A 26,354-nucleotide genomic window follows, 5' to 3' on the forward strand; every position below is an offset into this window, starting at 1 on the left:
TCGTCCATGAATACTGTAATTACAATTTTAATTATAGCAGGTGCATAAGAAAGTATAGTAGAGTATACCATTTTTCTTATTTAAATGTAGAGAACTCGATTTTTAAAGAATATAAAGAAAACACAGTAAGTTAAATCTGTATATTTGTAATTTGAAAATAAAATATTTGTACCTCCCTAATAACTGAATTATAAATAGTTCTTGATGTGTTATATAATGGTTTCACTTTGTCATGTCAACAGAATGTCAACTGGAATTAAAATTTACATGATCTAGTTTTTCAATGATTATGAGAATTTTTTTAATGTAGCACTCATAGACATATGTTTCTACAAAAAAAAATTTTTAAATCACACATTAGTCCAAAGAAGCTGTTTCCAAGGTAAAGGGATTTGAACCCAGTCTGATGCATTAGCACTGGGGGTTTGAAGGCAAATGACTGACTATGACTATACATTATTACTTTTTCTTCTTTTCTTTGGATGCTAACAGCCAACAGTGGATATTTTAATAAATCAACTAATTTTTGCTTGTTTTAGGTCCCCAAACTCTTGCAACTGATAGATTCCAATTTACCTTTCACAACTATTTTTTTAAATGTCTGATTGGACCTACTCTTAACCTACTTTTATCATCCTTCACACTGCATTATCTCTATTCCTCCATTTACTTCTTAAGTGGGTAGGTAGAGAAGAGAGTGATGACGGGGGAACACCACGGACGCACAAGTAATAAGTATATCCAAGTTCTAGTTACGCTGCCTCGTAGCCAAGATTCTTCATCTCTTTGGGCCTCCCACAGCTGTAACATTAAGGGCCAGATTAGATGATTCTAATTTTTCTTTTAAACTGTGAGAAATAACACTGTAACATAAAACATGTCCCAGTCACTAATGGCATCCAACTATCACCACCTGATTTCTTCCTTACTAATTTATCCCCACATACACGTGAGCATGCACACACATGTACACACACACTCCATAAATCCACCTCCTCTTTGAAAGTGCCATTTATTTTACCTAAAACTGTTCCTAAACTAGTCTTACTAATGGCACTTAATCTCCATGTGGCTTAAAGTAACAAACCAAGGAGTATGTGTGTGGTGAGCGTGTGGTCATGAATAAGAGGAAATTTGAATGTAAAGGGCAGAAAGCAATGGAAAATGGAAGCCAGCCGACTACCGCTGTTTTTCCAGCTGTTTGTTTCACTGGTCAAAAATTCTAGTAAAACAGATAGTATTTCTTTACAGCCTCATTAGTTTCCCCTACGTAAACTGACAGTGCAAGGCAACGTTCACTGCATCTAATGTTCAGATACAGTAATCTTTTAATTTTTAAACATTATTTCTTGACTCTAGACTTAACAAAATGACTTTCATAAAGGTGATAAAAATCTGCAAAAAAGTCTAATCCTTGAAAAATAAAACAAATTCAGTCCTTATATACACATCAAACTACACATGTGCATGGAATGATTAGAAAATTGAAGAGATTATTAAATTTAAACATAAAAGGGTCTCAGGAATACATGCAATCTATTAATTATCTAGGTGGAAAGAATTATGAGCTTTATAATGAGGAGAATGCCTTAAAAAATCTTGTTAAAGACACAAACAGCTACTTATTTTCTAAAATATCTCTGTGATCTGGAAAAATTAAGGTGATGTTTCAATTTAGGGCTGTCTAAAGCAAAATTTATTCTATAGCAATTAATTACCTTTATTGCATCCATTTTAAAAGTTTTCTTCTATAATCCTTTAACATCTGACAGATATTTAGGCCTGTGAATAAAATTTGTAGTTGCTCCTTAATTTGTTTCACAATATTTTCTGAAATATTGTGAAATAAAAAGAAAATACAGATAATACAGTAATGTGAATGAGATTTGTGTTATCTTATCACCTGTACTTAGTAATATCCCCATAGTAGTCTAAGCATATTTATATTATAATTCATATTACAATATGAATTTTTAAAATTGCTTTTTCAGCTTCCCCAAAATAATCAATGATTGTCTTTTAAAATAGCCCTACAACTGTAAACATGGAATTCATTCATTAATTTACAATAACTGATTCCATTGTATAGAAAATGAAAATGCTTCAAACCTCAGTAAAATCAGGAAAATAATGGTGATATAACCATTTGTGTTAAATCACAGTTATGTAAAAAGTTGTGTTGTCTGCCCTCTAGTTGCTCCAATTCTAGGAGTCCTTTCTCATTTCTCTATTACTGTATGCTGTTATTTAGCTAAGACTTAGTCATAAACCTGCTATCAAGAAAAGTTATGTCTCAGATTACCTTTAAAGAGAATGCATTAAATATATGCAGGATAAGGTACATGCAATATACAATTATTTGAGATAATTAAATATATGAGATAAGGTAGAAAGGGAAACAGAAAAGTTGTCTTAGCCTCCTAAATCAGCCTCATGCTTAACTGGAACCTCAGGTGGAATAGGCTGTTTAGCTCTGATAGTTAACAGACTCTCTTGTGACCCTCCATCAGTCCTGGTTGTTGTTTCTTCACAACTGGCTGTCTCAGAATTGTCTGTTGGGCCCTATTCTGGTCCTTGCCATGCTATGAACCAGCTAGCCTACATCCTAACTTCTCCTTTCTGAGACAACTTTTCTAGAAGCCCCTTGAATGGGGCTTCTCCTTTCCTTAAGGCTTCTGCCCTTACCCAGCTTCCAATGTCTGCTTTCTCCCTGTGTATCTTAATTTCTTCACCCTCTCCTGACGCTCTGTCTTCTGTTCGGATCTCAAAAAGGAAACCGGCCGGGCGCGGTGGCTCACGCTTGTAATCCCAGCACTTTGGGAGGCCGAGGCGGGCGGATCACGAGGTCAGGAGATCGAAACCACGGTGAAACCCCGTCTCTACTAAAAATACCAAAAAATTAGCCGGGCGTGGTGGCGGGCGCCTGTAGTTCCAGCTACTCGGAGAGGCTGAGGCAGGAGAATGGCGTGAACCCGGGAGGCGGAGCTTGCAGTGAGCTGAGATCGCGCCACTGCGCTCCAGCCTGGGCGACAGAGCGAGACTCCGTCTCAAAAAAAAAAAAAAAAAAAAGAAAGGAAACCTGGTGAGAGTGTGTGGCAGGGTAGCAGGGCTTTGTGTGGCAGGAGTGTGGGGGGCAGGTAGGCCCTCGAGGGCATGAGCTGTGGGATGGGCCAGCAACTTTCATGGCCTGACTCAACCACTGACACACACTTTTGGAATGTTAGCAATTCTACTCACTTCTTCTCCCTCTAATTTCCCTTTTAGTAATTATTAGAAAAATAAAGATCTACAATGAACTAGAGGTAGACAAAACTATTCATTTTTGCTGTCTGAGTTATGAGGCAGCATGTGGAAACATTATATTTGGGAATTCCCATCAAAAACATAAAAACATAAAACAACTAAGAAAAAAGCCATAAAAACATTAAAATATCAACATCCTTTCCTTGTTCCTCGAATAATAAGTGGATCTCCAGAGGGAAGTAATGCCTTCTTTTGGGGGCTGGGAACTACAGGAGAGATTCAGTAGTAAAAGAGCTGCTTTAAGTAAGCTTTAGTCAACAGACCACACTTGCCTACATGCCCTGGCCAATTCTGACCTCCCTTCTTGAACACCAGAGAAGAAAAGCAAAGGATAAGTAAAAATAAGAGGAGATGTTCATGATAGGAAACATAGAAAATGGTGCCCAGATACGAAGAGGGATAGTAGAAATAAGAATTAGAAAAACTGAAGAGAAGAAAGATAACCCAGATGAGGGAAACATGCTTAAAAAAAGTTAGAGGCTGTTTAATTGACTGCAAGGTTTGATACTGGCGTAAGCAAACAAGTGAATAGAAATTCAGAAGGCTTCATTTACCATTTAAAAGATTAAAGCTACTGTTTTGCTTTGCTTAGTCATAAATTTTATTGTTTACTTTGTTGTGAAGTGTCTTTATTGATACTACAGTCAGACAATATAGAACAATGGATCCTAAATACATTGGAATAAATACGTAATAAAGCTATTTTTCTAAATTGTTTATAAACTTAAAAATATAGGGTTGTTTTTGTAGTTAGAGCCTGGCATGCCTTATTAAAACTCTTGCCAATTGTCCTAAAGGATAACGAGATAATTTAGGTGTTGTTTATATTGATCAATTCCAGATTCTTTTTTCTAAAATATATCGTAGATTAAAAAACAGAAAAATAGGCCAGGCACGGTGGCTCACCCCTGTAATCCTAGCACTTTGGGAGGCTGAGGTGGGCAGATCACCTGCGGTCAGGAGTTTGAGACTAGCCTGGCCAACATGCTGAACCCCCCCGTGTCAACCAAAAACACAAAAATTAGCCAGGTATGGTGGCACATGCCTGTCGTCCCAGCTACTCAGGAGGCTAGGGCAGGAGAATCGCTTGAACCCAGGAGACAGAGGTTGCAGTGAGCCGAGATCACGCCACTGCACTCCAGCCTGGGCGACAGAGCGAGACTTTTCTCAAAACAAACAAACAAACAAACAAAAAACAGAAAAATACAAATCCAAGTACTAAAATGTGAAATAATTCTTATTGAAGATGAGTAACACTGAATTCCATATATAATAATAATAGAAACAAAGATGAATATGTAGCAGAGTAATTGTATTAATAAGAATTATTGTATGTATAAAAATATGTATGTGTCAAGCAATGTTTTTTGTGTTAATATTTAGCAAAGTATAGGCAGAACCAAATCATACTAGTCCTGCCGCTCACAGGACATGGGAATCAGGCTTCCATAATCACTCTGTATAGAGAATCAGGACATGCAGGTAGGGAATCTCTTTCCTTAAATACACCTGCATGAAGGTAGGATAGGTTTTCACTGAAATTACAGAATAATTTTTTCACAATAATTATGCAAAATATTAGCCCACATTGTCTTATCAGTAGCCACAGCCTGTCCATAATTTTTGTGAGACCAAAAAAAAAAAAAAAAAATGAGAACTGCTGGTCATAGTAGTGCCTTGATGAATTCTATCCCAAAGTCTTTCAACATAGCCTACATTGGTTTATAGGTGATTTGTAGCTTCATACAAACCTCAACATACACACCTATGTACATGCATGGATAAAAATGAAGTAATGCTATTGTTGAATCCCTTCACTAAATAAACATTCTTATGTGCCCTACTTTATCAACATTTTTTTTTTGAGACAGAGTCTCGCTCTGTTGGCCAGGCTAGAGTGCAGTGGCATGATCTCGGCTCACTGCAACCTCCGCCTCCTGGGCTCAAGCAATTCTCCTGCCTCAGCCTCCTGAGTAGCTGGGATTACAGGCATGTGCTACCACGCCCGGCTAATTTTTGTATTTTTAGTAGAGACAGGGTTTTACCATGTTGGCCAGGCTGGTCTTGAACTCCTGACCTCAGGTAATCCACCCATCTTGGCCTCCGAAAGTGCAGGGATTACAGTTGTGAGCCACCGTGCTCGGCCTCAACTTATTTTTTCGTAACAAATATGTTCATAGACGAAGACAAAAGTAAATGCATTATTTTATTCAATTTTAAAATGACAAATGATTTTTAGAAAGATATGATATACACCTTGTTTTATGACTTTAACTTTTTTCTAACTGTATTTTCATTGAAATAAACAGTTCTACTTTTTTTCTTCTCTGCCTTGATCAATACCACCCTGGAGACAGCATTCTTACAAGAACTTTTGCTTTACATAGAAATTAATTTTTTATCTGTCACTGTGCTCTACTCTAGACCAAGAGTAGAAAACTCCATGTTGTTGACGTCAGGCAAGTAACATAAATTAGTAAAAGAAACCAGACTGGAAGAAGAGCTCTTTTCAGCCCCCATCAGTCCTTGCCAGATCCTCTGACATTTCAAGAAAAAATGAGAAATAAAGACTGTCAACTGAAGTCTAATTCTTAAATGTTAGCAGCTGATTCATTTTTAAATATTATATGAACCAAGACCATCCTTTTCTAGGCCAGTGACAAGTTTTCTACTTCTATATTAATATTTCTTAATATATCTAGACAATACATTTCTTCAGGGCAGGGAGTTTATTCTAGTTATCTTTTAAAATCTGTGTAAATTTAATGGATATAGGTGCAGTTTTGTTACATGGACAGACTGCACAGTGGTGAAGTCTGGGATTTTCACGTAATTATCACTCATATGGTGTACATTATACCCATTAATTCCTAGTCATCTTTTAATTTCCTCACTTTATATAATCTTACATTTAGTATGTTTTATTTTTTCTTTGAGACGGAGTCTCGCTCTGTCTCCCAGGCTGGAGTGCAGTGGCACCATCTCGGCTCACTGCAAGCTCCGCCTCCCGGTTTCATGCCATTCTCCCGCCTCAGCCTGCCGGGTAGCTGGGACTACAGGTGCCCGCCACCACACCCAGCTAATTTTTTGTATTTTTAGTAGAGACGGGGTTTCAACATGTTAGCCAGAATGGTCTCGATCTCCTGACCTCGTGATCCACCCGCCTTGGTCTCCCAAAGTGCTAGAATTACAGGTGTGAGCCACCACGCCCAGCTACATTTAGCATGTTTTTACTGTGTGTCACATCTTGATAAGTGTTTTACACATATTACCTAATTTAATATTCACAATGATATTATCAGGTAGCAACTAATATTATCCTAATTGTATAGCCTAGTAAACAGTTGAGGAAGTTGAGGCAACTGCCATGAGTTACATGGCTAGTAAGTGGTAAAGCAAGATTTCACACTCATGCAGTCAGCTCCTGAACCTGACCTAGGCTTTGTACATTTGCCTCAGCTAGCAGAGGGTGTGCAGAACAGAATCGATTGTTTCCATTTTGGTTTGAACAAGGCAAAGATAAAGGTTGGGAGGGCCCATTCACTACTGGCCTATAAATCGTGCACAGACTAAAAAGTAACTCTATATAACAAATGAATCACTTTTGTGACTAGTTTATTGTACAACACTATAAATACCCCATCACCTTTTCTTCCTGTGTACTGCTGAGATAACAAAGAGAAAAGAATGAAGTATGGAAAATATGTAATTTATGTTTTAACGTGTGCTCCCTGGAATAGATGTTGGATATATTGCCTGAATGGCTTAAAAATAAATTGGGAAATATTGTGCCGTAACACCTCATTTTGTACATTGCACTAAACAGTTCTGGCATAACTGGATGGAGGAAATGAGTCACAGTTTTGCCTGTTGTACAGGGTGGTACAACGAATTACTGCATCTAATTTTGGTGGATGAACTCCAGAAATGAATTGGGAATGTAAAGATTATAACAAAGTCGAACAATTTTTCCAGTTGTCAAATTAGTTAGAATCAATAATTTTGGTTTTATCAACAATATTCTAAGACAAAAAATTAAGTAAATATCCTGTGAAAAATAAAAACTATCCTTGACAACGTGATTCAACGATTCACTGATGTGGCTATTTTAGTGTTGTCCAGAAGTAATTTCCATTAGGCAAAACAATTTTTCCTTGTTCCATCCAGGGAAGCACCACAGCTGTGAAATTCCCATTTTGACACATAGAGAGTTGTAGTCTTACAGTTTCCTAAATCAGATATTGATATTTTATACCTGGAACTATATCCTAAGCATTTCTTAATTGTCAGTTACTTCACTGTGTCTATATACTTTGCAAAACTTATCACCAAGTGCTAAGTAATAGAAGCACACTACATTTAATCACTTCTTTCGAAGGAAAAATATATCTCTTTCCATTAAAAATCAATCAGTAAAATTATAGGTAGAAGCTTGGAATCAGTATCTTTGTTCTCTGTGACTACAATTTTAAAAATACACAATGTCCTAGAATATCATCTGCTGTTTCATTTCATAAAATAGTTGTCTAATTTTCTTATCTTGCCTAAAGTGCATCCAATGAGCAACATGTATGTCTCTGACTTTGCCCATATTAGGTATATTGTACATTACAAGGTATTAAATTTATGCCTCCCACAAAAGTTATTTTTCCTTTTTTCTATAATGAAAGACATTATATTGATGCACTAAAACAAAGAATGCTATAAGCTGTTAATAAAGGCCATGTAAAGTTTTTCAATTCATGTTGTTTGGGTTTTTTTGTTGTTTTTGAGACTGTCTCACTGTCACCCAGGCTGGAGTGCAGTGGTGCTATCACAGCTCACTGCACTCTTGGCCTCACAGGCTCAAGTGATCCTACCTCAGCTTCCTGAGTAGTTGGGACTACAGGCGTGCACCACCGCACTCAACTAGTTTCTGTATGTTTTGTTGAGAAAGGGTTTTACCATGTTACCTAGGCTGGTCTTGGACTCCTGGGCTCAAGCTATCTGCCCACCTTGGCCTCTCAAAAGGTTGAGATTACAGGTGTGAGTCACTGCACCCGGCCTTCATGTTGTTTTAATAAGAACAAGTAAAGATGACATATCGTTTCTAGCCAACACTGACAATTTTCATAGGACCTAAGTACTCAATTTGTGTTCTGTTTATTACTGACCGGTCCATAAGACTTATTTCTACCTCATATCAGTTACAGTTTTTTCCCTACAAATTTTTTCAGTTGTAAATATGTAGCTATGTTTATAAGCAAATCAAAGTGTCTAACTGTGCATATTAAAGCAAAGTTAATCTCTCATATAACTAAAGAAAAATTATGTTCCTGAAAAAGCACAAATATTAAATTGATCACATAAACAACTATAAATTTCCATGGTCCAATTTTTCAACTATCCATGTATTCAAGACTAACTAACATCATTGATTCATTTAAAACCAAAACACATGTAATCATGATATCACCACATCACACTAAAATAATATATGATTTGTAACTCATAACAGCAGGGGCAGTCTTGTTCCCATTTCCAGGCTCCAGTGAAGTCTCCAATATTCCTCAATGAAATCCCAGGTTTATTTCTAGAGGCCCACGGGTATTTACACTTTTCCTTGTGTATTGTTGAGTATACCAAAACAGAGCTGTCAGCCATTAGCCCATGGCTTTTCTGCCTACGTGAAAACAGCAGGATTATAGTACAAAGGGCAGAGACCTAAGCCAAGATTATGTGCTAAGAAGAACGGTAAGAGCATAAGCCCTCTGAATTACTGGCACCATATGATCCTGGAACTGAGAGCCCTGACAGGGTTTGATCCACTATTTTGGTTCTTTCTGCTCTACCTCTGCCCATCCCTCCTAATGCAGATAAAATTCATTCATTCTTTCACTTTCAAGTATTTGCGGTCACACATCCCTTAACAATGAAGGTATGTTCTGAGCAGTGCCTCATTAGGCAATTTCGTCAGTGTGCAAATATCATGTATTGAACTTACACCAACCTAGGTGGTATCTCTTACTACACACCTAGGCTATATGCTATAGCCTACTGCTCCTCGCTACAAACCTGTACAGCACGTTACTGTATAATACTGTAGGTAACTGTAACACAATGGCATCCAAACATATCTAAACATAGAAAAGGTAGAGTAAAAATACAGTATAATAATCTTATGGGGCCAGGCACAGTGGCTCACGCCTGTAATCCCAGCACTTTGGGAGGCTGAGGCAGGCAGATCACCTGAGGTCAGGAGTTCAAGACCAGCCTGGCCAACACAGTGAAACCCCTGTCTCTACTAAAAATACAAACTCTAGCCAGGCGTGGTGGCACATGCCTATATTTCCAGCTACTCAGGAGGCTGAGACAGGAGAATCACTTGAACCCAGGAGGCAGAGGTTGCAGTGAGCTGAGAGCATGCCACCGTACTCCAGCCTGGGTGATAGAGCAAGACTCTGTCTCAAAAAAATTAAAAATAAATCTTATTGGACTACCATAGTACATGTGGTCCTTCTCAACGGAAACATCATTATGCAGTACATTAGTGTGTTAAGTATCTACTACGTATCACACATCATTTAAAAGGCTAAAAAAATGATATACAAGGAAACAAATGTAAAGAGCCAGAACCTGTTCCCATTTCCACAAGTGACATATTTTTGTGAGTGACAGGAAGTCTTCCCTATCTGCTACTTCCACTCCCCCATCCCTACTACCACTATAGCTTCTTCATCTTTTAGAAAGTCTGCTATCCCCCCATTAGACACAGAAGGCATCTATTGCACAAACCTGTATTTAATCCCCTATATGTTAGGCCTGATGATGTAACCTAAAGGCCTATTTAATTTTATTTGAGACAGTCGTGCTCTGTTGCCCAGGCTAGAGTGCAGTGGCAAGATCTTGGCTCACTGCAACCTCCACCTCCTAGGTTCAAGTGATTCTTGTGCCTCAGCCTCTTCAGTAGCTGGGACTACAGCCGTGCACCACCATGCCTGGCTAATTTTTTGTAAATTTAGTAGAGACTAGGTTTCACCATGTTGGCCAGGCTGGTCTCGAACTCCTGGCCTCAAGTGATCCACCCACCTCAGCTCTCCAAAGTGCTGGGATTACAGGCATGAGCCATCACACCTGGCCTAAATACCTTTTCAGGTTGTTGAGATTCTTACTGATATGTCATTATGTTTCAAAATATAAAGGATATAGAAAATAGAACACAATTTTCTAAATCATGGCTTTGAAATGGATCTTCACATTCCACACACAGTAAGTGAAGGGTATTTGTTCACTCTTAATGGGTTGTAGACACTCAAACTGCGTTACCACTACACTGATGATGATTTATCTGGCTTTGAGAATCTCAACTGTTGAGTAAAGGGGCTAAACTTTAATTTTTAGTAATGACTGCAGCCTGAAAACTGCTAGGACACTAGATTGAATAGTGTTCTCTTTTATTGTTAAAAGGAGTTCCCTGACACTCATGTTGTGTAACAGAAACTGCATTGTAGGGATTGGGGGAAGTGGTTTCTAAATATAGCAGTAGGTTAGAGTCACCTGGACAGTTTTACAACACTAGCGTCATCCCTAGAGATACTGACTGAATTGGTCTGGCGTGTGGCCTTGCCATCAGCATTTTTTAAAGCTTCTAGGTAACGTACAGCCAAGGTTGAGAATCACTGCTCTGGGGTCTCAGGTTTAACCTTACCAGTCATTCCAAAAATTCAGAATTACAGTTTCTTTTTCCTGAATTTTCTGAATCTTAGTGCTAATTTTCTAACTTCAAGCCTTGTGGCCCTGTAATAGGGTGGCAAACTGCTGATGAAAATGAAAGCACAGAGAAAAAAAAAACTTTTGAACTCTGTGTATGAAATCTGTCAAGAAGGACATTTCTTGAGGTAATGTTGTTTTGAACTCCTGATATTTAAAATAGCCTCCTTCATGCCTTTGCTGCAACCTTCAATTATGGCTAATTTTTTTTGAGGAGGTGGGAAGAGGGAGGAAGGGAGAGAGGGGGAGAGAGGGGGAGAGGGGGAGATGGGGAGAGAAAGGGAGACAGGCAGAGAGAGGGGGAGAGAGGGGGAGACAGGGGGAGAGAGGGGGAGACAGGGGGAGAGAGGGGGAGGGGAGAGAGAGAGACACCAAGACCCCTATCACCACCACAGACAGTTTAGGATTTTAAATGCTCTAGGCAGTTGGATTTAATTTGACAATTAGAAGTCAGCCTGTTTGTCAGTTATCAGTCAGGCAGTCATAATGACTCTGCACAGTCACAAGCACTGTTGGGAATTTGGAGGTAAAGAAAACAAAATCAGCAAAATCATTTTGCCCCAAAGGCTGGGAGACTCCTGCAATAAGTGTAAGTGCAATAAGCTCATCCTGGGCATTCCAACTGAATTCCCATCTCCATCCAGTTTGTAACTATGATAAAGCTAATCCCTGCTAGCAAAATGATTAATGCCTACAATGGGTTTAAAGCCGATGCTCTAAACTAGATTAAGATAATTTTTGTTTTTAAAATGTCACCTTCTGTGAGGTGTCTATGCTTCTTTTATGGTATGCAGCAGGGTTTGCCTGATGTAATATTTACATCGTTGGCTTATACCGCTTACTAGAGTAGGTGGCTGCTGAGGACCAAATTCACGCCACACTTCTTTTTGTACCCACAGATGTAGCACACAGCATTGTACAAGGTAGGCTCTGGAAAAGAGTCACGGAATTGAATGTAATTTTGGGTTTTTTTTTAATTGAATAATAAAACCTCTTTGTAACGAAGCTGGGTGAGTAGCGAGCAAAAGAAGGAGACAGATGGACATAACAATCTTTATAAAAGGGCCTAAAAGCTTTTTTTCTCTTATCGATCCATAATTCACCAACAATCCATTCTAACTAGATTTTCCTTCCTCCATTGGAAGATGAACAAAATTTCTACTGTTGGAACTTCATACAGATACGTATATATCTTGAAAAACGTCTATGCTATTAATGGACCTCAGCAAATTTATATTTAGTTATTAAAAATCTAATATTCTTTTTACCCAGAAGCAATATTAGAAAAGGTTGCAACTATGCCTTACTATCAAATATTGTAAACTTTGGAAACTGAAGATGGTTATTGCAGAGGTAATTTCATCTAAGTGCTCATGGCACTGAATTTCATCTCCATAGCACAAATAAATGACACATCTTAACTCTTGGCCACCTTTACATTCCTGCTACACATTCCATCAGCACCTGGGCTCTGAAGCTTTTACCATTTCATGAATAATTCCAGGCTAAGCTTGATCATCTTTTTCTCATGTCAGTAAAAAAGAAGAGAAAAAAGAGAGGGAAGAAAGGAAAACAAATGCAAGAGATCAATTGCTAGATAGTATATTTTATAAGTCCCTAGTGTAGTATCTGAAATGTCTACATATAATTATGCATATTAAAAGTGTTGAATACATTATCAGAAGAGTAGAAGATAGATGTAAGAAGAAATATACCAGTGTAGATCATTATAAAATATTCCATGCAGACAAGCTATTGAAAATAAAAACATTGGCTGGGAGCGGTGGCTCACGCTTGTAATCCCAGCACTTTGGGAGGCCGAGGCGGGCGGATCACGAGGTCAGGAGATCGAGACCACGGTGAAACCCCGTCTCTACTAAAAATACAAAAAATTAGCCGGGTGTGGTGGCGGGTGCCTGTAATCCCAGCTACTCGGAGAGGCTGAGGCAGGAGAATGGCGTGAACCCGGGAGGCGGAGCTTGCAGTGAGCCGAGATTGCGCCACTGCACTCCAGTCTGGGCGACAGAGCGAGACTCCATCTCAAAATAAATAAATAAATAAAAACATTATAGAAGAGACAGGAATAGTATAGATATTAAGGGGAGAGGCAAGCATTTCCTTTCACCTAAAACCAGAATATTTCATTATTCTGTAGCCAAGCAGTACAGGCTGCTTTTTCTTCCACAAAGTAAAGCTTACTGAATGTTTTTTCTTCTATAATAGAAAATTGATTACACCACTGTTGTCAATATAATACTAGCATATAGAACCCTTTGCTTACTGTACTTTAGATATCAAAATAGAAAATACAGCTGCATAGATCATATTCATTATCAGTTTCCTCTGAAAAAAGTTACATAATTAGATTTTTACACAGAAGTTTTAAAACTCCAGTCACATCAGCAGGTGTTGACTACTAATGGAAAATGGAATTGATGCAATTATGTTAAACAGTGGCAGGAAGCATGGCTTTTAAAAGAATCAGCTTAAAGAAAAAAAATTCCAGTTGCATGTGCATTAAAGCTGTCAAAACTCTAAGCTAAAGATCCGCTCTCTGTGCCAGCTAAACCCCTGCCCGACTCCGGAAAGTAACTTTCTGAAGCCATGCCAAGCCCTTTGCTTGAAAATAACATCTTAATTGGTTTCTTCTAATAAAATTCAAAATGCTCTTTTGGTGATGATAATACACTCATTGTTTTATTCCTGCTTAATGTTCTGGTCTCTTGGAATGTTTCGAGCATTACTGCTCAGGAGAAAGGAAAAAGCCCTTGAGCCTGAATTTATGGAGCAACAATCTGGCTGGATGGACCAACAAAGTCGGAGGCTTTTGATGCCAGAAAGATTGTTTCTATAAAAGGCGGTTCTATTTAATGTCAGATTCCTACATAATGGCAATGAGACTCCAATCTCTTCCTATTAACTGCATCATTAGTATGTAATAATGTTTAGTTGTGAATACAGAACTAGATTGTTTAGAGAATACTTAGGGCTCTGACTGGCAACTGACACAAATTAAGTTATCCGATAATTCTTTTCAAATCAAGGGGTAATTTAAGTCATAAGGTTTTTCTTTTGCTTGAGTTATGACAACTAGTGTACATCTATCTTACAAGGGCAGACATGTTATTTAAAAGGCTCCAACGTGCCCACCATACCATATCTAAACTTCTGCATGCCTTATCATCCTGTTAAGTTTCTTTATTAAAATTTGTTCAATTCAGGCTATTGAATAGTTTGTATACACATGGACTCTAATTATGTAACAAAATTCAATAGAAAAATATCATTTGTATATTTATACAAGCCAATTTTATAACCACTTTGCTACTACTCACTAATTCCATTAAACAAGAGATCCCTGTGTTAAGAATTATAGTTGCATTGGAATTGTCTTTTCACATGTAATAGTCTCTATCATTTAAAATAAACTGTGATCACATATATTACTCCTACTTGACTCAATTACAAGGAAGGCCAAGCAAGAATACTAGGGTGTTCAACTTCCCTTACTCTCAGTTTCTAATTTTGTTACTGCTGTCTTAAAATCTTCAGACCCATTGTGTTCATTATCAAATTTCAGTGATGAATGAAGTGCCAGCTTGGTGTACTTCACACAGTTTGTACAAAGTTATGCCTATTTACAAAAGAGAAAAGGTCTTTCCTAATTTAACTCTTGTGAAATGAGGATTTTGGAAAACTGAAGCACATGATTAAAGACTACATTTCATATGCTATAATTGAGATTCTGCTTGCTCTTTGGCAACTGATGCTAACTATAGTAACACTAGCAACTTGGGTTGCAAGACTTCGCTGGCTGGAAAAAAGAAAAGCAGGCGTAGAGAGCAAATTTAGGTATTTATCTTACTGATGCTTTACATATTATGTGCCCTATTCACTCCCTTTACATCCCTGTTATCTGTGCTAGGGATGGATTACTTCCTTTTTGCGGGTTGCTATTCAACAACTCATTTTGTTCTCACTATCACCAGCTGTCAGAAAACTGGGAGGGAGACAGGGCTCAAATTCATAAGTCACCAGAGTTTCTTGTCCTGGTCCTCAGCTTGCTTGCACTAAAAGCTGTCACTATATAACTGTTACAATAATGTTTTAAGTAATAAAGTGTTCACCGAACTAATGATCCAATTATATAATTATAAATCTGTGGTTATTCATAAATGTAAAAATAAGAAAACATATAAATAATGCATTTAAAATGATATCAGGAATACAACAGCTTTTTTCTGACTTAACAGTTTTTGTTATATGAATATACAAGAGAACATACACTTAGGAAAGACTAAAACGGTATTCAAATATAATGTAATTTTACTCATAGACGATGTGAGTGTGTGCATGTGTCTGTGAGAGGGAGTTCTGCATTTATTTTTACTCAGATATATATCCTCTCTCCATAATTAATTCTATCTGTAGAAAGTCAAAATCTATAAGGAAATAAGTTTTTCCTAAAATAATTTAGAAGCTGCTTCTTTAGAGCTATTAATTCTACATAGCGTTAAGGTTTTCTTTTTGCTGGATCAACAGTCTGTCTCCCTTCTCGGAGGAACAGAAATCTTCTGTAAAATTACATTGCTGTAACTCCCGGAGTTTATCTATTCCATATAGACTAGAGACTTTACATTAGCCATTATATTACAAATAAGATTGAATATAAGAGCAATCTTGTATTCCAAATTCAAAGTCTGGTACCTGATCATTTTTATCAGAAAATAGTTTTACTAAGGTAGTAATTTAGAAATTAATTAGGTAGAATATTTTATACTTTTATTATCAAGAATCTTAAATGCTAGCAAGCGTTAAAGTTGAGTAAGGCAAAAATATTTAGCATTTTCAGTGGCATCAGTTCAAACCAGAACATAAGATTATTTTAATGGGTTTTTCACTCTAAGGCAATACATAAATGAGCAGAGTGGAATATTCTAGGGATTGACTAAGGGGAATATGGAATCCTGATGTACATAGCACATCAAACGAGCTCTTGATTACAAGAGCAGTAACTGGGGGAAGGAAAGACAAGACTAGTATGTTCATTAATTTGCATGAATTAGAGATAAATGAAAATATAAATTATTCTTATTTATGTATTGCATCAATCTTTGCAAAGAGAATTGAGAGGCACTTAAAATACGGTGTTGAACAGATTTAAAGTCTGATATATAATGATCCTCAAATTATTGCTGAAAATCAGCAGTTAATTAAAAATGTAAGGTATGTTAAAGCTACAGTGTTGTACATACTTGGAGACGAAATATCATGAAGCAAGTTTGTTAATACTCATGTTAATAGCCTTGCATTTCTGCAGATTTTGTAATATACATTTGCAGGGTGTCTCTGATTCTATACAAGCACTGTTCATAATTAATTTTTCTCTTCTTATACCATTTTGTCTTCTAGTCTTGTCAATGCCACCATCAAGCTGTAGAACCTTAACCAAGAGCGTTAGCCTCCATGCCAATCTACTTCATAGGCATTCTATAATAAATTAAATAATAAGGTAATTATTTGAAAAGTAAAAAGGACTTTGCAGAAGTAACATATCCCTATTGAGAGCTTAAAGACAGCTCATTCTCACTGGATAAGGAGGATGGGTTGAAATGATTGTTTCTGAAAAGCCTGCAATTTAAAATGTGGAACATACTTGCCATCTTTTACAGCTCAGCAAATTGTTTCATGGCTAGTGCTACCCTAAAATAGCACATGGCTCAGCACTTAGTCCTGCCTTCCACGTGCCCTTCTTGCCAACTCATACTCTGAGCTAGAGAACATCTTACCTTTCTGTTCCTTGCTTTTAATTGTGTTTTCCTTAACAACAGAGGTCTTCAGTAATATATAAATGAAAATGGAGAAGGCAAAAAAGTGCTGGAATTTGCCCAAAGCTCACAGCTCTATTTCCCAATGCTTTTTTTTTTTTTTTTTTAACAGTAATGGAACTAAAACCAAAATGATAGTTTTTTATTATAGCAAAGTGATAGTTTTTTTATTTAAAATAACAGGTTTTTTTACAACTTTGTTATATAAAAGATGTTTATAAAATGAAAAAACTGAGTGTGTCTCAGTGCTATTTTTTTAATGCAATGAATGATATCCATGAAAAAGAACATCTGAATCTTTTGTTTTAAAAGACAGTGCAAGGTATAGTGAATTTATGGAGATACATCCTGATAAATTTGCATAATGAAATCAGGAGAGTGTATAATAATTTTTTTCTACAGTTGTCCATCTAAGCATTGACTTGCTCGCATAGGCACAAAGGGAGATCTCAGTTGCAGCAATGAAATAAACATGTTCCAGAGAGGTAATTCCCCTCATCTTCACCTTGATGAATCATAAATTAAAGGGGGAATTTGGGATGATATAGGGAATGAATTTTATTTCATTTTCAGGCAGTTCTGATGCTCTAAGAGCAATGTAAAAATTCTAGCATGATATAGTTAACATGATATGTTTATAGAATACCTTACTGAGAAAAATTATTTTCCTTTTTCCTTTCATTGTGATCTTTGTGGATCTTAAAACTAATTCTCATGGCAGCTACAGAAATGGCTGCCACAAAGTCAGTATTAATGTTAGTGTTTAATTACCAAAACTATTTTAGAAACAAAGAAGACAAAAAGTATAGTATACACCTAGGAAGAATGCGAAAATGTATAACTTTGGTTCTAAATATATTTTCTGAATCAAAATTGCAAATAAAGGCTATGTAACATAGTTTTATCAATATATGTGAACATATCCACATATATGATCAACATGTGAACAAATTTAAAATAAGCTATCTACGATCACTTGCACCATCTTCATTTGATAAAGAGTTCAATTTAGTAAACATGTTTAGGCATGTCTATGAATAGGACTTTTTTTTTTTTTTGAAATGGAGTCTCGCTCTCTTGCTCAGGCTGGAGTACAATGGCACGATCTCGACTCACTGCAAGCTCTGCCTCCTGGGTTCATGCCATTCTCCTGCCTCAGCCTCCCGAGTAGCTGGGACTACAGGTGCCCACCACCAGGCCTGGCTAATTTTTTGTATTTTTAGTAGAGATGGGGTATCACCGCATTAGCCAGCATGGTCTTGATCTCCTGACCTCATGATCCACCCGCCTCGGCCTCCCAAAGTGCTGGGATTACAGGCGTGAGCCACCGCGCTTGACCACATTTTTTTTTAATGGAACCACTTTGTTCGTATGACCGATTAACGTAACACTCAAGCTCACTCTTCTAATTTCAGAATACTAAAGCATTCCTTCTTTGCTCCCAATTGTAGGAACCTTGTACCTCTGAATGGCTTAACACAGAATATCATTTATTGGCAACAGAATCAAGCTTATTATAATCTGATGAAACTCACCTGGAACAGTAATTACTTTTTTAAAAGCAGGAAAATATAGGCTTATACATTTTTCTAAATGTTTTTCTAGGAGACATTCACAGCATATCAATGTAACACATTTTATCCTAAAATTTTCAAGAGATATTCTTTGCAATACCTGAAATAAAATTTCCTCCCTCCAATTCAAGTCTACTAGAAATTTTGTTTTATTTTGATTACCAGAGCCCTGTATCAATACATATTACAGGAGAAAATAGACATTTGAGGCTACATTTCTTAGCAATTCTTCTCATCTTCCATTGCAATTGTATTTTATAACAGTTTTTACCTTGCTGCTTTACAAATTTAGTGTTACTCTATTCTAGACTCTTATGTTTCAGGTAATGTCCAACTCACACATGAATTCATCAATCCTTTGCTGAGTTCAATTAAACTCTCACAAGGGGGAGAGTAGAGGGAACTTTTCATTCACAGAGCACCCCTTGAGTTTGGGTTTACTAAACACTTATGCGTGCTTCAAGATATTTCAGTGACATTTAATAAAAACCATCATAAGGAGACTTAAAAGAAAATGCCATAACACACACCTGACAACTAAATACTTCTCGGTAACACAAACCTGAGAAGATTCAATACAGCCAGGGTAAGCATCTTTCAAGATTAACGGAGAAATCAAGAACAATCGCTTTTATTTTCATTTCTTGGGCAACCACAACACAAACTATTTCAACAAACGTGCCTTGTAATGCTAATGCTACCAGAGCTCATAAAGAGGCAATTTATTATTTTGAGTTTATTGTCCAATAACAATTCATCAGCTTTGGGGCTTACTTCATTAGTTCACAGGGGTTCTTTTATTTGTTGAGGGTGATTTTAAAAGATGTTTTATAAAATTCCATAGTCTTTCATTTATATACTATCAAAGACCTGGAGACTTTGGCAGCTTTATTATTAAAAATTCAGTACAGACAAAAGGGGAAATGAATCACAAAGTAAATAAATAAATAAAAAAAAAACAGGGCCAGGCGCAGTGGCTCATGCCTGTAATCCCAACACTTTGGGAGGCTGAGACAGGCAGATCACCTGAGGTCAGGAGTTCAAGACCAGCCGGGCCAACGTGGTGAAACCCTGTCTCTACTAAAAGTACAAAAATTAGCTGGGTATGGTGTCGCACACCTGTAATCCCAGCTACTCGGGAGGCTGAGGCAGGAGAATTGCTCGAATCCAGGAGGTGGAGGTTGCAGTGAGCCAAGATCTCACCATTGCACTCCAGCCTAGGAGACAGAGCGAGACTCCATCTCGAAAAGAAAAAACAGGTAATCCTATGCAAGTCTAGTGCTTAGTCATAATACCTATTTCCAGTTCAAAACTCACACTCAGTTTTCTGTTTTTAAACTACTATCATGCATATGCAAATGTAAATTCAGCCATGGGCTGGAAGATTGGCCAATATTAACTAAGGAAAAACTTACACTAAAAGCATTTGTGTGAACCTTATATTCACCTGCAAAGCTATTTGGTGTAAAATAAAAGTTTGACAAATTACAAAAGAAAATATTAGAAGTCACAGGTCTCAACATAGAAGATTTAAGTAGCACAAATGTAACTAATTAATAACGTCTGAAGTACATTCTCCCACAGGACTGATGACCATCTGGTTGACCTTGCCCTAGATCAACAGGGAAGGCAAATCTGTAAATCACTGTTTTACAAATGTTATCACTCCATTATTTCACCACAAGAAAAAGGGATGGAACATGAATGGGAGAAGAGACTCATTGTTCTATACACCTTGAAATTGCCTATGATGCTTATTGCACCTGAAGTAACACAAGATTGAGTGGTTTCTTCTCAAGTTCCACCCAGAGAGAGACAGGCAGAGGACCAAGTTACAGTGATGGAGAAGAATTCAAGACAAAAGAGCCAGTAGGTAAAGTAATTACGAGAGAATCTAAAGGCACTTAGAGATATAAAACAAGTAATGCAAATGACCTCTGTCTGATACAACTTGAAACTATCTGAACTTCCGCAAAACACCTTTCAGCTGCTGATTTTTTATTAGAAAACAGTAATAGAACTTTAGAAATATGAAGTAAAAGTATATGTCATATGTATTTAAATATATACTCTTAAATACATTAACCCCACACAAAGCTCTGTATTTTGATGTTGAGAATAAACTACTTTGGAGGAAACTTAAAAACCTACTTGGTACAATAGTCAGATGAGTCATCACTTGACTAATGAGAAACTTTAAATAATAATAAATTTGGAACAGGCATTTCAAGCAGGTACACTGTGAAATCTCCCAAGAAAACTGTATTGAACCAAGGTTTAAAATTTGTACATTTCGACAACTGTTTTCACCTGATACTTTCCCTATAACTTGCCTATATAGTTCATTGTAGGAATGTTTAAAATTACTGAGTTACAAATTGTGGAACTTTATTAGATGTATTCTCACTGTTTATACATCTCTTTTAAACAGTATTCAAAACAAGTGATTTTCTATGTCTGATTATTTGCTCTGTTTTTCTCTCACTTTCTAAGAGTACCAGTAATACACTTGAGAAGAACAAAATATCAGGAATTATAGAACTTTGAGATCAACAACTCATGTCATATTCTACATAAGTTACAAATCAAGGCAAGTCTTATTCTGCAAGAATCTTTTTCGAGTTTGAGAGCATTTAAAATATTAGGCATATATTATTTTAAATCCCATCACCACTTCTAGTCACTGTATAGCAGAGCTGTCGCTGTCTTACATAGTTCTGAAGTTTGGTTCTAAAAGATTATACTATGTAATTTCCTTCTGTAAAATATGAGTTGCAATTGCCTTTTCAAATACAGAATTGGTTCATTATCTCTAGTGACATACTTTTTGTTAATATTTACATTAGTTTGGATTAATTTTCATGTAATGGAAAAGAAAGCAGGTAGAGACATCTAATCTATTAGATCACTCCCCCTCTATATTTACTAGGAAAAATATAGAAAATAGAGGGGAAATGGCACTACTACTTAATGCCCTTTCTCTTTTATTTGAAAAGGTATTTCATAGTTCTAACTTGGGAGGAAAAGTGTGGGTAGTCTATAAGATGCTTTAGTAATTAAGGGGCTAAAAAGGATACTTCAAAGGGTCTGTTTTTCCATTTTTCACAACTTAACTGCATAGCTATGGGTTTTAAGGGGAAATGCCTTGCATGGAGGCTAAGGAAGCAACTAGATGCTCGCACATTCTAAGTTCCAAATATGGCTCCTTTGGTGCTTATGACAACCTTGGGGAAAGCACTGGTGACTTAAAAAGAAAAAAAAGACAGCCATTTGACTGGCAAGTGTCAGTCATTCTGCTATTTGAAATTTGAGGCCGGGCATGGTGGCTCACCTCGGGAGGCCGAGGCGGGCAGATGACAAGGTCAGGAGATCGAGACCATCCTGGCCAACATGGTGAAACCATGTCTCTACTAAAAATACAAAAATTAGCTCAGTGTGGTGGCACGCGCCTGTAATCCCAGCTACTGGATAGGCTGAGGAAGGAGAATGGCTTGAACCTGGGAGGTGGAGATTGCAGTGAGCCAAGATCGTGTCACTGCACTCCAACCTGGTGACAGAGTGAGACTCTGTCTCAAAAAAAAAAAAAAAAAAAAAGGAATTTGAGACAAAGTTTCAGAGACACTCTGCTATAGGAAGGTCTGAAAATATATTGTTTATCAAATGAAAGAAAAAGTATTTGCAATGACACTAAAGTTCATGCAGACCGAGTTGAAAGAAGTAATAAAATTATAAATGACCTTGATTGGCAGGATGGTGTTCCTCATCCATGTCTTGCTCCATCTGTCCAATTAGTATGGGTTACTTGACTAACCAAATTCATTCATCTGTAAGTCCTTTGAACTATATACATTAAAGCTCATGCAAACCATTCCCTCAGAAGACCTTGAACCTTTTATGTATGTGAAAATCTGAAATCACACCCATTTCCCTAAGCTTCTGAGGACATTTGTATACAACAACAATCAAAAGCATATTTCCAATTATTCTTTCAGGTCCTTTTCAATTAATTAGGGGACTATGCCAATCTCAGGAAATCCTTGTGGAAAAAGAAGAAACACCATTAGAACAACACACGGAGTAACCAGTTTTGAGACTAATGCCCAAAAAATTAATTGGGAGAATTTTTTAGTAATTGAACCTGCATAGCTCTTTCTGCTGCTGAGGATTAGCACAAAGGGGCAATTTCTTCACATTACCAGGTGAATAGTAAGATCAAAGATGCTAGGCTTTGAGCTCATGCCCATCTCCCCTATGAGTACACAGGCAAGCACAGAAGAATTATTTTACAAAAAGCAGCATATACTATAAGCATTTTCATAAATATTGCCTCAGATCCAACAGAGGGTCTTTGTCTATTAACCAATCATTTAAAATAGCTATTGTCCTCCACAAAGCAGCCCAGTAAATATTTTTAAAATTAATATCCGGTAATATTTTATACTCTTAATTTTTGAATCTGGATAAGGAAGAAAACAAAACTTAAAATAACATTTTTCCCAGAGTGTTTATCAACTCTCTTACCATCAAATGTCAAATAAACTCTTGCTTGGGGCTGGGAAGATCCTTTTACACAGACAGAACAAATAAATACTCCAACCAACACGCAAATTGTCCGGAATGCCATTTCTTCAGATATGCAAGTTAACATCCAAGGGAAAATACCTTTAAGAGAGAGATAACAAGTTTGTTATATCTCATTTCACATTTTAGGAGTAGGAAAAACAGCAATCTAGACAAAACACCCTATTCACAAAAGAACCATCTGAACTTTTACAGTAATGCAAACAGTAGGAGGTGCTGTGTCTTTGCTTCTCAGATGTGAAAATGTGGATTTGATTCATTTGTGTCTGGAAGCCTTTGCAACAAGAGAAACTTTCATCTTCCAGCAAATTGATGCTACCATCAAAACAGAACAAAGCAGTGAGGAAAAACACTGATACCCAAAGGAAAGCCCAATATTTTAACGGATCTTCTTTCTAGAAATCCATTACATTAAAAAGACTTGAATAGAATTGTGCTAAAAGACTATTACTGGATGAGAACTCTTCCCCCCCAACTAACGTTAACAGCAGTAGCAAAATCTCACATGAGCATTCATGTGTACCTACTCACTTCTATAGTCATTAGCTCTTTTGGAGTAATTGTCTCTGGAAATGGTGTTTCCTTACATAAATCTATGTGTGTTCAATCCTGGATCACTAAAGGCCGTGGAATCAGTTATCTGCCATTTTATCCAGATGACCAACAGGCATTTGTTAAATGATGCAGATGAGGTAACCACGGACTAGTGCCAAATTCAAACCAATGACCTAGTGGTGAGCAATCCAGTGAGCCATGTATCCACCAATGCATATTTTAAATAAATCAACCAGAATGTGGGCTGTCAAAATTCCCAAAGATAAATCAAAGAGACAGGTGTCACTGCTTGAAACTATAGATGTAAAATTAGTACATGCTATTAACTAATATCTGAATCCCAAGGAAGACCAGATAATGTGTTACCATAAACCTACAGGAGCTCTAGTGGCTACATCATGTAAAATAAACTCAGGACCATTAAAGAAACACAATCATTTTGCTTCTACCATAATTATACAATAAAATGACCCAAGAGTCCAATAAAGAAATTTATTTTTACAGGTTACAATGCTGATCTTCATTATTTGGCTTTTCAAATTGAAATTTCAGTCAAAATTATTAATTTCTTTGTAAGAACCACTAACAACTGAGAAAGACAGCTTCATTAATACAGAATAAAAAGAAATGGAACATGCAATTTTAAAGAAAAATTGTAAGTAGATTTCCTAGGTGGTGCATATGTTATGAGAGTTAGAAATGAAATTGTTAAGCTTCTTTTACCACACAGATGGAGGAAACTCTAGAGATGTTTGTGTTGGTAATTTTCAAAAGAAACACTTTCTTCCTGCTTCCACAACCTCTTCACCCTGTCATCCCTAAATTAACTTAGAAGGAAACTGATTTTATGGGTGACTTTCCTTTAGTAATTTGCCCCTTGGTTCTGTTGACTTCATAGTTAAAGCCAAAAGAAAAAAACTATTAATATGCCTAACCTTTGTTATGTTTACTGAGCAAGTTGATATTATTTACACTTTTTTTTTTTTGCATATTGGTATCTTACCTTATATGTTTCTCTCAAAGGTACATATACAACCAATTGCGAAGAATACTGGGGATACAATGGCAGGTGAAACGAAGATAGTCCACAGGGCAATTTGATTTACATCCTACCTAGTGATGAGGAGTGAGAGACTGAAAGCCAAGTGTCTTAAATACGCCCCCGCCTCCCCAACAGTATCTTACAACTTCTTCCCTTTAACTCAGACACAGACGTTCCTCTTGGTGTTTTCACTTCTGCTGATCGCAAACTAATAACACACAAGAAAAGAATTATCTTATCTCCTCTGGAGCAATTTTGCCTTTGAAGGCACTGTAATACTCAACTTGAAACTCTCCGCAGGTGTCACCGCCTAAAGAAACAACTCGAGCAGGGCTCTCTGCAAGGAGAAAGCTTCCCTGACAAACCGCGTGTGCTCTTAAGAAAATGTCCAGGCTTGAGCATACCAATGTATGAAAAATCAATATACAGGCCAAAAAAGTTATACTTTGCTAAATCTGTAATGCGGAAAATGACCAATTTAGCTTACCGAGGTTGGAAGAAATCAGCACGGAAAAGTCATCAGTTTGCTACCGGGGTTGGATCCGCTTGTGTCTCCAGTCCTTTTCCCAGACGACCTTATTTTCTAGTACGTCGCAAAGGTGAAATTCTTTCTTCCCGGTCCTCTGAGTTTCTTTGTAAAGGAATCTCAGCGCTGCAGTGCCGCGGCACCCGGAGCTCTTCTCCGCGTCGCTCAATCAAGCACCTCGGAGTGAATGGAAAGTGGCCGGACGCCGGGGGCGAGCGCTCTTGGTGTCCGATTACAGCGCCGCAGCGCGCGGCTCCGGCTGTCCCGGCGCGCCGCCCAGCAGGCTCGCATCACCGCCGCGCAGCCCCGGTCGCATCTCCGCCAGCCGCGAGGCCCCACCCCGAGCGCGCCCGCGAGAGCCTGGCAGGGAGCCGCGGGGGCGGGCCGGGCGGGGCTGACCCTTAGAGCCAGCGGCTGGCCAGACGCAGGAATGCGCGGCCGCAGGCTGGAGCTCTAGCTCCGCAACTCTGCTCCTTTCGCAGTCCGCGGCGGAGTGAGCAACTTGCTGGGTGCGCTCCACGGTTTTTGTTGCCGGCGGCTCTTGAAGACTTACACAGGCTTTGCCTGGCCATAAATATCAAAGTGCAAAACAGTTGTGGCTTTTTCTTTTCTTTTTTTTTTTTTTTTGCCAGGGAAGGATCACTGCCTTTTAAGGCAAAGAGATGCGTTTTTAAAAGGACATGAGTTTTGTCCTTATTCTGCTGCGTTTTTTTTTTTTTTTTGGAGACGGAGTCTCACTCTGTCACCAGGCTGGAGTGCAGTGGTGTGATCATGGCTCACTGCAACCTCCGCCTCCCGGGTTCAAGCGATTCTCCTGCCTCAGCCTCCCGAATAGCTGGGACTACAGGCTCCCACCACCACGCCCAGCTAATTTTTGTATTTTTAGTAGAGACGGGATTTCACGAGGTTGGCCAGGATGGTCTGGATCTCTTGACCTAATGGTCCGCCCGCCTCAGCCACCCAAAGTGCTGGGATTACAGGCGTGAGCCACCGCGCCGGGCCTCTGCTGCGTATTTTCTAAAACAGGTCAAGATAAACGACAATCTTGTTGCACAAGTGTATCCTTTTAATGGGTATTGTTTCCTACTGAGTTTCCTTAATGCCCTGAAGGCAGTAATTCTGTTGACCCCTCCACGCTGACTCATATCCAGTACGTTCCCCCCCCACCATACTCCCAAACATAATTATACGAAGAA

At 37.9% G+C, this 26,354-nt stretch overlaps 1 protein-coding gene across 1 annotated transcript in view; it reads right to left on the reverse strand.

Annotated features, from left to right (window-relative positions):
• Positions 1-25,643, reverse strand: part of SEMA3C (semaphorin 3C) — a 178,175-nt gene extending 152,532 nt beyond the window's left edge. The window contains exons 1-2 of the mRNA XM_003252189.3: positions 25,120-25,643; positions 22,976-23,116 (exon numbers count right to left, since the gene is read on the reverse strand). Of these exons, the coding sequence (XP_003252237.1) occupies positions 22,976-23,102 (127 nt within the window). The 5' untranslated portion in view covers positions 23,103-23,116; positions 25,120-25,643. The remainder of the gene's footprint in view (positions 1-22,975; positions 23,117-25,119) is intronic.
• Positions 25,644-26,354: the final 711 nt, after the last annotated feature.

This window comes from Nomascus leucogenys, chromosome 11 (genome assembly GCF_006542625.1).
Source record: "Nomascus leucogenys isolate Asia chromosome 11, Asia_NLE_v1, whole genome shotgun sequence".
NCBI classification, from domain to species: domain Eukaryota; kingdom Metazoa; phylum Chordata; class Mammalia; order Primates; family Hylobatidae; genus Nomascus; species Nomascus leucogenys.